The sequence below is a fragment of the Hyla sarda genome, chromosome 6 (assembly GCF_029499605.1).
Source record: "Hyla sarda isolate aHylSar1 chromosome 6, aHylSar1.hap1, whole genome shotgun sequence".
NCBI lineage: Eukaryota > Metazoa > Chordata > Amphibia > Anura > Hylidae > Hyla > Hyla sarda.
Window position 1 is genome coordinate 220,872,394 of NC_079194.1, and position 15,500 is coordinate 220,887,893.

General features: G+C 44.4%; 1 protein-coding gene across 1 annotated transcript in view; it reads right to left on the bottom strand.

Moving 5' to 3' along the window:
* Positions 1-11,481: 11,481 nt before the first annotated feature.
* Positions 11,482-15,500, bottom strand: part of LOC130276750 (uncharacterized) — a 138,053-nt gene continuing 134,034 nt past the window's right edge. Inside the window, exons 13-14 of the mRNA XM_056526576.1 lie at positions 14,276-14,462; positions 11,482-12,065 (exon numbers count right to left, since the gene is read on the bottom strand). Of these exons, the coding sequence (XP_056382551.1) occupies positions 11,920-12,065; positions 14,276-14,462 (333 nt within the window). The 3' untranslated portion in view covers positions 11,482-11,919. The remainder of the gene's footprint in view (positions 12,066-14,275; positions 14,463-15,500) is intronic.

A 15,500-nucleotide genomic window follows, 5' to 3' on the forward strand; every position in this document is an offset into this window, starting at 1 on the left:
AGGGGGGGGGGGGGGGGTGAATAGTTATGCACATTTACTTTTTCTGTCATTTTGTCCTATTTGTTGTTTGCTTCACAATAAATAAATAAAAAAAATCTTCAAAGTTGTGGGTGTGTTCTGAACTAAATCCTCAAATATATGTTATTTCCAGGTTGTCAGATGACAAATTATGAAAAAAGTCAAGGGGGGTGAATACTTTTGCAAGGCACTGTACATAGGTAGCCAGGTAGGTAGGTAACCAGGTATGTGGGTAGGTAGCTAGGCAGCCAAGTATGTAGACCAGTTATGTAGGTTTTTAAGTAGCCAGGTAGTATGTAGGTAGTTTGGTAGCCAGGTATATAGTTTGCCAGGTATGTAGGTAGGTAGTTAGGCAGTTACTGTGTGCCAGGTTAGAGGAAAAAAAAGTAAAAACAAAACAAAAACATATACTCACCTGTCCCACGCAGTCATCTCCTCCACAGTACCGCCATGTGTTCTTCTTCTACCATGCAGACACCGATGAGTGACGTCAATGTACCTGCACTGTGTGCTGCATGGAGGCAGAAGTCATGTCTCCTGTCAGTGTAGGCTACAGATGCGGCTCACACAGAGAGGAGGCTTTCAGCTGTATATTTTCACAAGGGGTAAAAGAAGCACAGCAGGGCTGGAGTGAGAGAGCACTATGCACTTTCGAGGCCTAAAGTGATGATTTACATTGCAACGGATGATAGTTGCAGAGGTTCTGACATAAAAAAAAAAAGTAAAACCCAGTAAGTGACCTACAATTTTGAAAGTAGACCTCCTCAAGGGACATTACAAAGGGGGTGCACTGAGCATTTAGACCCCACAGGTGTTTAACCTCTTAAGGACCAATGACGTCCTGGGACGTCATGGCACCCTGGGCCTTAGGGACCAATGACGTCCCAGGACGTCATGGCATTTTCCGGTCCCTGCCGCTTGCCGGGCAGAGATCGGAACCGGATGCCTGCTGAAATCCTTCAGCAGGCATCCAGGGCAAACGCCGAGGGGGGCCATGTAGGAAATCGCCCTTGCGATCTGCGGCGATACCGGGCTGATCGGGTCTCTGGGACCCGATCGGCCGGTAATTTTGCATGATCCTGGCTGTCACAGGCAGCCAGGACCATGCTAAAGTATAGGAGCAAGGTGGCAAGCCTGCCACCTCCTCCGATCCCCTGCGATTCTTCGGTTAGTTAACCGACCAATCGCAGTGGGGGGGGAGGGGGCGGTTACTTCCTCCCGCCCTGCCCGGCCCCTGGAAGTCCGGAGAGGACGGGAGGAAGACCGGAGGACGCAGCGGGGGATGGGGGAGGGCTGGGGCCCGGCCCCAGTACTTACCTCATCCCTGAAGACCCGGATCCCGGCGATGAAGACGGCGGCGGCGACAGGTGAGTGGATCTTCAGCCGCGGTCGGGCCCTTTACAGCAATGCACGTCGCCGTAAAGCGACATGCATTGCTGTATTGGGACCCTGTATACTACAACTCCCAGCATGCCCAGACAGCCCTTGGCGTCTGGGCATGCTGGGAGTTGTAGTTTTGCAACATCTGGAGGTCCACAGTTTGGAGACCACTGTGCCCTTCCAGATGTTGCAAAACTACACATCCTCAGCATGCCCTTACTGTCCAGGCATGCTGGGAGTTGTAGTTCTGTAACATCTGGCCCTTCAGATGTTGCAGAACTACAACTCCCAGCATGCCTGGACAGTTTTGGCATACTGGGAGTTGTAGTTTTGCAACATCTGGAAGGGCACAGATTGGGAACCACTGTATTAGTGGTCTGCAAACTGTAGTCTTCCAGATGTTGCAAAACTACAACTCCAAGCTGGGAGTTGTAGTTCGGCAACATCTGGCTCTAAAGATGTTGCCGAACTACTACTTCCAGCATGCCTGAGAATGTTTGGGAGTTGTGGTTTTGCAACAACTGGAGGCACACTGGTTGGGAAACATTGTCTGTTTCCTAACTCAGTGTTTCCCAACCCGTGTGCCTCCAGCTGTTGCAAAACTATAACTACCAGCATGCACTGATAGACTGTGCATGCTTGCAGTTGTAGTTTTGCAACAGCTGGAGGTTCCCCCCCTGTGAATGTACAGGGTACATTCACATGGGCAGGGGGCTTACAGTGAGTATCAGGCTGCAAGTTTGCAATGTAGCAAATTTTGCGCGGCAGGTCAAACTCGCAGCGGGAAACTCGCTGTAATCCCCCGCCCATGTGACTGTACCCTAAAAACACTACACTACACTAACACAAAATAAAATAAAAAGTTAAAAACACTACATATACACATACCCCTACACAGCCCCCCTCCCCAATAAAAATGAAAAACATCTGGTACGCCACTGTTTTCAAAATGGAGCCTCCAGCTGTTGCAAAACAACAACTCCCAGTATTGCCGGACAGCCGTTGACTGTCCAGGCATGCTGGGAGTTTTGCAACAGCTGGAGGCACCCTGTTTGGGAATCACTGGCGTAGAATACCCCTATGCAAATCCCTAATTCAGGCCTCAAATGCACATGGCGCTCTCACTTTGGAGCCCTGTCGTATTTCAAGGCAACAGTTTAGGGTCACATATGGGGTATCGTCGTACTCGGGAGAAATTGCCTAACAAATTTTGGGGGGCTTTTTCTCCTTTCACCCCTTATGAAAAGGTGAAGTTGGGGTCTACACCAGCATGTTAGTGTAAAAAAATAATTTTTTTACACTAACATGCTGGTGTTGCCCTATAATTTTCATTTAGACAAGATGTAAAAGGGAAAAAAGACCCCCAAAATTTGTAATGCAATTTCTCCCGACTACGGAGATACCCCATATGTGGGCGCAAAGTGCTCTGGGGGCGCACAACAAGGCCCAGAAGGGAGGGTGCACCAAGTACTTTTGAGGTGATTTGCACAGGGGTGGCTGATTGTTACAGCGGTTTTGACAAACGCAAAAAAAATAAAACCCCACATGTGAACCCATTTCGGAAACTACACCCCTCACGGAATGTAATGAGGGATGCAGTGAGAATTTACACCCCACTGGTGTTTGACAGATCTTTGGAACAGTGGGCTATGCAAATAAAAAACTTTTGTACAGCCCTCTGTTCCAAAGATCTGACAGACACCAGTGGGGGATAAATGCTCACTGTACCCCTTGTTACGTTCCTCAAGGGGTCTAGTTTCCAAAATGGTATGCCATGTGGGGGTTATTTTGCTGTCTTGGCACCATAGGGGCTTCCTAAATGCGACATGCCTCCCGAGCAAAATTTGCTCTCAAAAAGCCAAATATGACTCCTTCTCTTCTGAACATTGTAGTTCGCCCGTAGTGCGCTTCAGGTCAACTTATGGGGTACCTCCATACCCAGAAGAGATGGGGTTACAAATTTTGGGGGGTATTTTCTGCTATTAACCCTTCAAAAATGTGAAATTTGGGGGGGAAACACACATTTTAGTGATTTTTTTTTAACGTATGCAAAAGTCGTGAAACCCCTGTGGGGTATAAAGGCTCACTTTATTCCTTGTTACGTTCCTCAAGGGGTCTAGTTTCCAAAATGGTATGCCATGTGGATATTTTTTGCTGTCCTGGCACCATAGGGGCTTCCTAAATGTGACATGCCCCCGAGCAAAATTTGCTCTCAAAAAGCCAAATAAGACTCCTTCTCTTCTGAGCATTGTAGTTCGCCCGTAGTGCACTTCAGGTCAACTTATGGGGTATCTCCATACTCAGAAGAGATGGGGTTACAAATTTTGGGGGGTATTTTCTGCTATTAACCCTTGCATAAATGTGAAATTTGGGGGGAAACACACATTTTAGTGAAATTAAAAAAAAAAATATACATATGCAAAAGTCGTGAAACACCTGTGGGGTATTAAGGCTCACTTTATTCCTTGTTACGTTCCTCAAGGGGTCTAGTTTCCAAAATGGTATGCCATGTGTTTTTTTTTCCTGTTCTGGCACAATAGGGGCTTCCTAAATGCAACATGCCCCCCAAAAACCATTTCAGAAAAACTCTCCAAAATCCCCTCCTTCGCTTCTGAGCCCTCTACTGCGCCCGCCAAACAATTTACATAGGCATATGAGGTATGTACTTACTCGAGACACATTGGGCTACAAATATAAGTATACATTTCTCCTTTTACCCCTTGTAAAAATTCAAAAATTGGGTCTACAAGAACATGCGAGTGTAAAAAATGAAGATTGTGAATTTTCTCCTTCACTTTGCTGCTATTCCTGTGAAACATCTAAAGGGTTAAAATGCTGACTGAATGTCATTTTGAATACTTTGGGGGCTGCAATTTTTATAATGGGGTCATTTGTGGGGTATTTCTAAGATGAAGACCCTTCAAATCCCACTTCAAACCTGAACTGGTCCCTGAAAAATTGTGATTTTGGAAATTTTGTGAAAAATTGGAAAATTGCTGCTGAACTTTGAAGCCCTCTGGTGTCTTCCAAAAGTAAAAACAGGTAAATTTTATGATGCAAACATAAAATAGACATATTGTATATGTAAATAAAAAAAAAATGATTTGGAATATCCATTTTCCTTACAAGCAGAGAGCTTCAAAGTTAGAAAAATGCTAAATTTTCAATTTTTTCATCAGATTTTGGAATTTTTCACTAAGAAACGATGCAAGTATCGACAAAATGTTATCAATAACATAAAGTAGAATATGTCACGAAAAAACAATCTCGGAATCAGAATGATAGGTAAAAGCATTCCAGAGTTATTAATGTTTAAAGTGACAGTGGTCAGATGTTCAAAAAACGCTCTGGTCCTAAGGTGTAAAATGGCCTGGTCCTTAATGGGTTAAATAGTGGGCTGTGAAAATGAAAAATTGACTTTTATTTTCCCTAAAATGCTGCTGTATGGGGAAAAAGCCCCCAAAATGTGTACTGAATTTTTTTTCTGACTATAGAAATACTCTAAACAGTGGGGGAAAAATGTATTTAGTCAGCCACCAATTGTGCAAGTTCTCCCACTTAAAAAGATGAGAGAGGTCTGTAATTTTCATCATAGAGACAGAATGAGAAAAAAAAATCACTAAAATCACATTGTCTGATTTTTAAAGAATTTATTTGCAAATTATGGTGGAAAATAAGTATTTGGTCAATAACAAATGATCATCTCAATACTTTGTTATTTACCTATTGTTGGCAATGACAGAGGTCAAATGTTTTCTGTAAGTCTTCACAAGTTTTTCACACACTGTTGCTGGTATTTTGGCCCATTCCCCCATGCAGATCCCCTCTAGAGCAGTGATGTTTTGGGGCTGTCGCTGAGCAACACGGATTTTCAACTCCCTCCAAAGGTTTTTTATGGGGTTGAGATCTGGAGACTGGCTAGGCCACTCCAGGACTTTGAAATGCTTCTTACAAAGCCACTCCTTCGTCGCCCAGGTGGTGTGTTTGGGTTCATTGTCATGCTGAAAGACCCAGCCATATTTCATCTTCAATTCCCTTGCTGATGGAAGGAGGTTTTCACTCAAAATCTCACGATACATGGTGCCATTCATTCTTTCCTTTACACGGATGAGTCATCTTGGTCCTTTTGCTGAAAAACCATCCCAAAGCATGATGTTTCCACCCCCATGCTTCACAGCAGGTATGGTGTTCTTTGGATCAACTCAACATTCTTTCTCCTCTAAACACGACAAGTTGAGTTTTTACCAAAAAGTTCTACTTTGGTTTCATCTGACCATATGACATTCTCCCAATCCTCTTCTGGATCACACAAATTCTCTCTAGCAAACTTCTGATGGGCCCGGACATGTACTGGCTTAAGCAGGGGGACATGTCTGGCACTGCATGATTTGTACCCCTGGCGGCGTAGCGTGTTACTGATGGTAGCCTTTGTTACTTTGGTCTCAGCTCTCTGCAGGTCATTCACTAGGTCCCCCTGTATGGTTCTGGGATTTTTGCTCACCGTTCTTGTGATCATTTTGACACCACGGGTTGAGATCTTGCATTGAGTCCCAGATCGCGGGAGATTATCAGTGGTCTTGTATGTTTTCCATTTTATAATAATTGCTCCCACAGTTGATTTCTTCACACGAAGCTGCTTTGCCCTATTGCAGATTCAGTCTTTCCAGCCTGGTGTAGGTCTACAATTTTGTTTCTGGTGTCCTTCGACAGCTCTTTGGTCTTGGCCATAGTGGAATTGGAGTGTGACTGTTTGAGGTTGTGGACAGGTGTCTTTTATACTGATAACAAGTTCAAACCGGTGGAAAGTAACGGGTGGAGGACAGAGAAGACTCTTAAAGAAGAAATTACAGGTCTGTGAGAGCCAGAAATCTCGCTTGTTTGTAGGTGACCAAATACTTATTTTACCGAGGAATTTACCAATTAATTCATTAGAAATCCTACAGTGGGATTTCCTGTATTCTTTCCCAGCATTCTGTCTCTCATAGTTGAGGTATACCTATGATGAAAATTACAGGCATCTCTCATCTTTTTAAGTGGGAGAACTTGTGCAATTGGTGGCTGACTAAATAATTTCCTCTGAATACCGTCAGGTATTGATATGTCTGTAAGAAACATTCAAACTGAACTCTATGACTCCTAAGCCCCATTTCAAGGTAACGAGTTAAGGCCACATACAGTGGGGGGCACTGTATGTGGCCTTAACTCGTTACCTTGAAATGGGGCTTAGGAGTCATAGAGTTCAGTTTGAATGTTTCTTACAGACATATCAATACCTGACGGTATTCAGAGGAAAGCAAAAAACAAAAAGAAAAAAAACACCCAAATGTAACCCCATTACAGAAAGTAGTAAAAGAGGATCTCAGTGAAATAGATTGGGGCTTTGTCCTCAGTAATAAAGGTACACAAGACATTTTTAAGAGCATCCTAAATAGATCTTGTGAACAGCATATACCCTATGGGAATAAACCTGTTTGAAATAGGAAAATACCAATTTGGTTTAAAGGGGTACTCTGGCGAAAAACTATTTTTTTTAAATAAACTGGTGCCAGAATGTTAAACAGATTTTTAAATTACTTCTGTTTAAAAATTTTAACCCTTCGAGTACTTATCAGCTGCTGAATACTCCACAGGAAGTTCTTTTCTTTTTAAATGTATTTTTTGTTTGACCACAGTGCTCTCTGCTGACACCTCTGTCTGTCTCAGGAACTGTCAAGAGCAAGAGCAAATCCCCATAGCAAACCTATCCTGCTCTTGACAGTTCCAGAGACAGACAGAGGTGTCAGCAGAAAAGATCTTCCTCTGTAGTATACAGCAGCTGATAAGTATTGAAAGGATTATGATTTTTATAAATCTACAATTTAAAAATCTGTTTAACTTTCTGGCACCAGTTGATTTAAATGGGCACTGTCAGATACAAAAACTTTTGATATGTTGTAAAGCATGCAAAACCAATAGGTTTTGCAATTGCTTCCATTAGAAAAAAAATTGTATTTCATCCTGAAAAAGCCAGTCAAACAACTGCCCCCCTGCCTGCGTGGACACATACTAGTCCTGCTGTGTCCATTCATCATCACCTATGTCATGGACACACTTCATTGATTGACATCTGTGAGTGCAGGGCTCACAGCTGGAGGAAAATCCTCCCACTGTCAGCTTGTGTCCGTTTACTGTCAGTGAGGACAAGCTGGGAGTTTTAGTTTTGCTAATGCTAGGGGAGATGTGAGCAGACAGCATACTGAGGGAGGGGGCGGAGACCTGCACAGTGAGGCCACACCCCCTCCCTTTGAGAGGAATTCAGACTAGTGAGCTAAATTAAAAGTGTAATAAAAAATAAATAAAGGTGCTAGACACATAAAAAGATGTACATGGTCAGGATTAGGTACTGAGTGATATATAAAAAAATAAAAATGTTTGCTGCATCTGACGAGTACGCTTTAAAAATTATATGTATTTTTTTTTACCGGAGTACCCCTTTAACTAAAACAGTTAGGGATGTGATAAATGATAAGAGTAAAGTAAATAATCCCATACGTGTAACGGATCCAACGTATATCAACGCAAAATATCATATAAAGAAAAAGGAACAGCACATACATGGAATAAATTATAACTTTATTAATACATAAATGCAAGAAATTACATACATGTAAAATATTTGTTCATATTAAAAGGAGAAAAAACTCACTGCTGAAACAATACAGACAGAGAGTAAGGGGATACTAAAGTGGAACAGACAAAAGGTGCGGGCTCACATTAATGGGGTACTCATTGTCTGACTGCCGGGGTCCCGCCGCTTGGGATCCCTGCAATCTTGTATTCAGCATTCACCTCGGGGAGCTGCACGCCACGCTGCCAGCTCAGAATCTGACGTGTGACGACCACATGGCAGGAGTATTGTGACATCACGCCCCCGCATGATGTCACGCCCCGCCCCCGCTATGCAAGTCTATGGGAGGGGGCGTGATGGCTGTCACACGGTAGATTCTGAGGCGGCGGGACCCCCGTGGTCAGACATCTTATCCCTTATCCTTTGGATAGGGGATAAGATGTCTTAGGGCCAGAGTACCCCTTTAATAACCAAGATACAAAATAGTAAAGTTGCTTATATAATACCTCAAGATGTACATAGGTGTACTAGCAGCTATTGTTTCTCAACATATATACTGTACATAAGATCACCCATAGGAATAATGGAACAGGGTACAAAAAACACAATTATATTACCAAGTGGTAGAGAGGTAATCTGGTGAGCCATCACCCCCCATGTTTCGCACAGAATGGCTTCTTTCGGGGCATTATTTCTTGCATTTATGTATTAATAAAACTATTTGATCAATATATGCACTGCTACTGCTCTTTCTTTGTATGATACTAAAACAATATGGTAGTGGGAAGGCGTTTACAATAGATAATTATTGGCCCATCCTCAGAACTGATAATGTTGTAAGCGATTTGGTGGAAGATAGAGCTATCGTTACCTACATAAGAGGTAAAAACTTGGGGGATAGGCTAGTCCACAGCCATCTTGTACCTTCTAGAAGTTCTGGCACTTGGCTGGATCGTAAGATCACAGGAACATTTAAATGCGGCTCCTGAAGGGCAGACCAATTGTGTGATCTACGTGGTTACCTGCCCATGCCCCGCGGCTATGTGGGTAAAACCCATGGGGGAGGTTTTATCAAAACCTGTCCAGAGGAAAAGTTGCTGAGTTGACCATAGCAACCAATCAGATCGCTTCTTTCATTTTTTAGAGACCTTTTCAAAAATAAAAGAAGCGATCTGATCGGTTGCTATGGTCAACTCAGCAACTTTTCCTCTAGACAAGTTTTGATAAAACCTCCCCCATAAAGAATTGAGACGCCGCATTCAGTGTCATCAAAAATAAGAGAGACACACACCACTTTCAACTTATATGCACACTGTCCACGCCGATACCCCTCTTGCAGTTACTTTTCAGACTATTGAAGTACTAACAAGAAATATTCATGGCAGTTATGTTGATCAACAACTCCTCCAAATGGCCTTCCCAATTTGTCATCATACCACAACAGTGGTTGATTGGCATCACAAAGCCCAACACAAACAATAGGTGGGCCATGAGAGAGAACTAGCATCCTTTCCTTGAATCTCTGCCTTATATCCTGTCTTTGTAGCGGCCTGCATTCATCTCCTTTCCACTTCTGATGCATTCATTCCTGCAATCGACTCCTCACAATTTATGATTCTTCCCATCGCCCAGGGATTATGAGCCCTTTTTGACCCGGTGTTCTCACCTGTTATAGGGAGTTTTCTTACAATATTCAAGCTCTGGTGATGCTAGTAGGGCTGGGCGGTATGGCCAAATATGTGTATTGCGGTATTTTTGTAACTTATGGCAGTTCCACGGTATATAACGTTATTCCCCCCTCCCCCAAAATTAATTATTAGCCCAGCGCCGCACTGTCCCCATCGGGGTACTACTCACGTCACCCGCAAGCGCTGCTCTCCTCGTCCTCCTGTTTGTTGCGGCCGCTGGCGCTGACACTCTCTATTCTGTGTGGTATCCCTATGCCCGGGCTGCAAAAGGTAAATAAAATAAACTAACGCATGTTCCGACGTCAGCCCTACGCTGGGGACGTAAACGTCGGCAACCGTCAGCCTATCACCGGCCGCAGCGATGTTCCGCCTCAGCCGGTGATAGGCTGAGCCCACTGTCATGTAAGAAGCCGGCTTCTTACATGACAGTGGACTCAACCTATCACCGTCCGAGGCGGAACATTGCTGCGGCCGGTGATAGGCTGACGGCTGTCAGACGTTCCATTCCCTGGGAAGCAAGTCTGGACCGATGGGGAAGGTGAGTTAAAGTTTATTTTGTTTACCTTTTGCAGCCCGGGCATAGGGATACAGTATAGAGCAGTGGTTTGCAATCTGCGGACCTCCAGATGTTGCAAAACTACAACTCCCAGCATGCCAACGGCTGTTCGGGCATGCTGGGAGTTGTAGTTTTGCAACATCTGGAGGTTGAAGACCACTGGTATAGAGTGTCAGTGCTGGTGGCTGCAACAAACAGGAGGACGAGGAGGGCAGCGCTTGCGGGTGACATATGTGAGTAGTAGCGCTGGGCTGATAATTAATTGGGGGGGGGGGGGAAGAACAGCGCCTGCGGGTCACATATGATTAGTTCCCCCGATGGTGACAGCGCGCTGCGGCTGATAATTCATTCATTCCCAAGGGGGAGGGGCCAAACCGGTATTGCGGTATGGGTTAAAATTCATATCGTGCAGCACAAAAATTTCGGTATTCGGTATGAACCGGTATACCGCCCAGCCCTAGTTGCTAGGTTAAGTGAGATCTGTGATAGCAGCTCACCTCTGCCTTCCTTCACATCCCTGCAAGAGACCTGCCTGGGAAGATCCCTGTTATGGCTAGAATATGCTCTGAAAACTGAAAGCCTACATTCATGGGCAGTTTCTTAAGGATTCCATCGTCCATGCCTATAGCCTTGTAATCTCTTCTGCTTCATTATATCATGCCCTCCTAGATTATTTCCCAGCTCTACCCAATACTCCTGAGGTCAGGTGCTGATGAAGTCCTATCTTATACAAAAGCCTGGGACGGGCTCTTAGTATCACTATATCTGGGGTTGAGTAGACTTTGACTCTCTGCGGACAGAGGTCAGCACTTTGGTACATGTAGGGTGGGGCTGCTTGGTGCTGTCTTGCTGTCTGTAACGCCAGCTGTTATAGTCCGCCAGCGTGCATTGCTGCTAACTCGTACCATGCTGTGTGCTCATGCTATGGAGGCCACTGCCATCTTGGGAATGTTTAGTGCTAGAGATGAGCGAACTTACAGTAAATTCGATTCGTCACGAACTTCTTGGCTCGGCGGTTGCTGACTTTTCCTGCATAAATTAGTTCAGCTTTCAGGTGCTCCGGTGGGCTGGAAAAGGTGGATACAGTCCTAGGAAAGAGTCTCCTAGGACTGTATCCACCTTTTCCAGCCCACGGGAGCACCTGAAAGCTGAACTAATTTATGCAGGAAAAGTCATCAACTGCCGAGCCAAGAAGTTCGTGACGAATCGAATTTACTGTAAGTTCGCTCATCTCCATTTAGTGCAGCAGAAATGTTTTGGGATACTTTTTAGACCTCCACACAACCCTGCTCTACAGTCACTGCATTCTACCTCATGGCTTGGATTATGCTCTGATATTACTGTCTGCTGTGAGATCTTTTACAGACAGGGGTGTTTCTTTCCAAATAAATTTACCACAGGTGACTCCAATCAAGGTGTAGGAACATCTCAGAGACAATCTTATGTGGTAAGACTTTAAAACATTAGATACAATTCTTATCATAGGACACCAAAATTCTAAATTATTGGCTAAAATAATCTTCAATTCGCAGTACCAGTAGTATAAACTCCAAAGCTCTAAAATGTAATATATTTTTGACTGTAAAATAATAGTAATGAATTTATTTTTATTTACTTGTATTACTTTGAAATTAGAAGTTGAAAATTTTAGTGTTCTTGGAAAATTTGATTCAAAAATCTTGAGTCTTTAATAACTCATAACCAGGGAGCCTGCCTCTTCTTACATGTATGTGGAAAATGGATCCAACCAATACAATAATGACCACTCCTAATAGAGAAATCACCAGGGCGTTCACATTCAGAGAAGATGCTTCTCCTAGATTTGAAAGAAAAAGTTGAAATTAGAATAGGTATGTATACATAAAGTATTACATGTCAGCCATTTAATAATAAAAAACACATCGGCCAGCAAGGGTCACCAGACAAAGTGGAGTCCAAAAAGAATATATGGACAGGGATGTATTGCCATGAGGCACCTGTGGGCCAGTTCCTTCCGCAGCAGTTTTGAAGGGTGCAGGGGTACTCCGCCCCTAGTCATCTTATTCCCTATCCAAAGGATAGGGGGTAAGATGTCTGATCGCGGGTGATCATGCCACTGGGAACACCCACAATCTCTGGGCCACCACCACGGCATTTATGGTTAGAGCATTTATGGTTAGAATGGAGGACGTGGTCGTGACGTCACGCTCTCATTTTAAAAATGAGAAAAAAGGTTTATTCGAACCTTTATTAAAGGGATACTCTGCCAGAAATCATCTCATCCAAACGATAGGGGATAAGATGTCTGATCACGGGGGTCCTGTCATTGGGGACCCCCACGATCTCTAGGCCAGCAGTAGCAGCATCCGGAACACGGAAGCTTGGAGCTTCCATGTTCGTGACCTCACACCACTTCCCTCCATTCATGTCTATGAAAGGGGGGGGGGGGGGTGACGCTAGGATGTAGCCGTCACGCCTCCTCCCATGGACATAATTGGAGGGGACCCGTTGGCTGCAGTTGCCTGCCATCCGGCACAGAGTGGAGTTCGCTCCGTGCACCAGATGACTGAGGTGCTACAGCGGAGATCGCTGAGGTCCCCAGCGATGGGACCCCTGCGATTAGACATTGTTACGCCTAGCGCTCCGGGTCCCCGCTCCTCCCCGGAGCGCTTACGGCGTCTCTCTCTCCGCAGCGCCCCGGTCGGTCCCGCTGACCGGGAGCGCTGCACTGTCATGGCCGTCGGGGATGCGATTCGCACAGCGGGACGCGCCCGCTCGCGAATCGCATCCCAGGTCACTTACCCGTCCCGGTCCCCTGCTGTCATGTGCTGGCGCGCGCGGCTCCGCTCTCTAGGGCGCGCGCGCGCCAGCTCTCTGAGACTTAAAGGGCCAGTGCACCAATGATTGGTGCCTGGCCCAATTAGCTTAATTGGCTTCCACCTGCTCCCTGGCTATATCTGATCTCCTCCCATGCACTCCCTTGCCGGATCTTGTTGCCTTAGAGCCTAGTGAAAGCGTTACTGTGTTTATCCATACCGTGTACTTGACCTCCTGCTATTGCCTTATTGACTACGATTCTTGCTGCCTGCCCCGACCTTCTGCTACGTCCGACCTTGCTTTGTCTACTCCCTTGTACCGCGCCTATCTTCAGCAGTCAGAGAGGTTGAGCCGTTGCTAGTGGATACGACCTGGTCACTACCGCCGCAGCAAGACCATCCCGCTTTGCGGCGGGCTCTGGTGAACACCAGTAGTGACTTAGAACCAGTCCACTAGCACGGTCCACGCCAATCCCTCTCTGGCACAGAGGATCCACCTCCTACCAGCCGGGATCGTGACAGACATCATGTCCCCTATCCTTTGGCTAGGTGATAAGATGTTTTCCGCTGGAGTACCTCTTTAAGGTGGAGGCTTTTCTATCTTTTGATATTTTGCTTCTACAGTATGTCCTCATAAGAAACTTTTATAAGCAATCATAAGCAAGTAATTCCATAGCACTGCTCAGTTACATTGGCTCTCTGCTTGTAGAGTCTGGCTGAGGCAGATTCTAGTAGCAGATCATTAAGTGGTCAGCACAGAGGACTTTAGAAGGCCTCCAGCTGCAATGCAAAAATAGAATGACCCCCCGCAGTCACATTGTGGGGGTGCCAAATGAACAGCCAACAACCCTGTCAGAAACTTTGCTGATGTCGGTCATTGACTCTGAGTGAGGGCTGCTGATAGCAGCCATCACTCACTGTCTATGAAGCGAAAACAGTTTCTGTGTTCACTTCATAGCCTTGCATTAAGGCACAGATGGACGAGTCTGTGTTGTCTAGGGGTTAAAGTTTTTTTTTTTTTTTTTTTTTACAATGGGGTCCTATATATTACTCTATGCCTATAACCAGTTTTGCACAGTAACCCGCTGATGAAAGGCTAATTTATAACGTGAACATAATGTGAAGTCCTTCACGCACCATGTGCCATGTATAATCCTGGTGTCTTATGTGGCAAAGAGGACATTTGGGTAGTGACTGCCACTTTTCCACCCCCTGTAGCTGTGGTTCTTACCTGCATTACTGGGAGATTGTCTTTTCATTTTGAGGGGACCCTGGGAGATGAAGTGCTGCTGAGACTCTGAGTCTACTGATCTCCTGTGTCTATTGGAGTCACCCAATGATTTTGGAATACATTGCTTGATGCAGCGAGTACCTGGAGCTCCAAACTTACATAAGATAACTGTGCAACTCAAATAAACCTAAGGATTTAATAACAGATATAAAACACATATTTATTATTATTATTAGTAGTAGTAGTAGTAGTAGTAGTAGATCATCTGTATATAATTGCAATTTATAGGTGAAGTTACCAAATCCAGCAATTTTCACTCCTTAATGTCTTAACAGTCTTGAGATTTCATAGTGCACTCTACAGATTCAAGAAATCATCTACCAGATGCAGCAAAGCAGCTTCAAAACATACCCGAGCCTCCTCCATGCTTCACAGTAGGTACAGTGTTCTTTTCTTTGTATGCTTCATTTTTGCATCTGCGAACATAATGCTGCTGTGACTTGCCCTATAGCCCCAGCTTTGTCTCATCTGCATCTGTCCAAAGGACAAACTACAAAGCTTCTGGAAGAATATCCTTTGGACAGATGAGATAAAACTGGAGATTTTTGGCAAGTCACATTAGCTCTATGTTCGCAGATGCAAAAATGAAGCATACAAAAAGGCACCCTTCAAATTTTTATTATTACTTTTGTCAGTTTCAAGTTATATCAGGAAACATTGTGGGTTTTTCCATCTTAACCTTATAAGGACCAAGTGGGTACAGGTATGTCCGTGGTCCCCGGTACTTATAGGGCTACTCCCCTGGAAAACATATATATATTTTTTTAAATCAACTGATGCCAGAAAGTTAAACAGATTTGTAAATGACTTCTATTAAAAAATATTTTTAATCCTTCCCGTACTATCATCTTCTTTTTGAATTTCCTTTCTGTCTGACCACAGTGCTCTCTGCTGACACCTCTGTCCATTTTAGGAACTGTCCAGAGAAGGATAGGTTTGCTATGGGGATTTGCTCCTACTCTGGATAGACAGATGTGTCTGCAGAGAGCACTGTGGTCAGACAGAAAGGAAATTCAAAAAGAAAAGAACTTCCTGTGGAGCATATAGCAGCTAATAATTAATGGAAGGGTTAAGAATTTTAATAGAAGTAATAAACAAATCTTTTTAACTTTCTGGCATCAGTTGAAATAAAGAAAAAATGTTTTCTAGTGGAGCACCCAAGGGC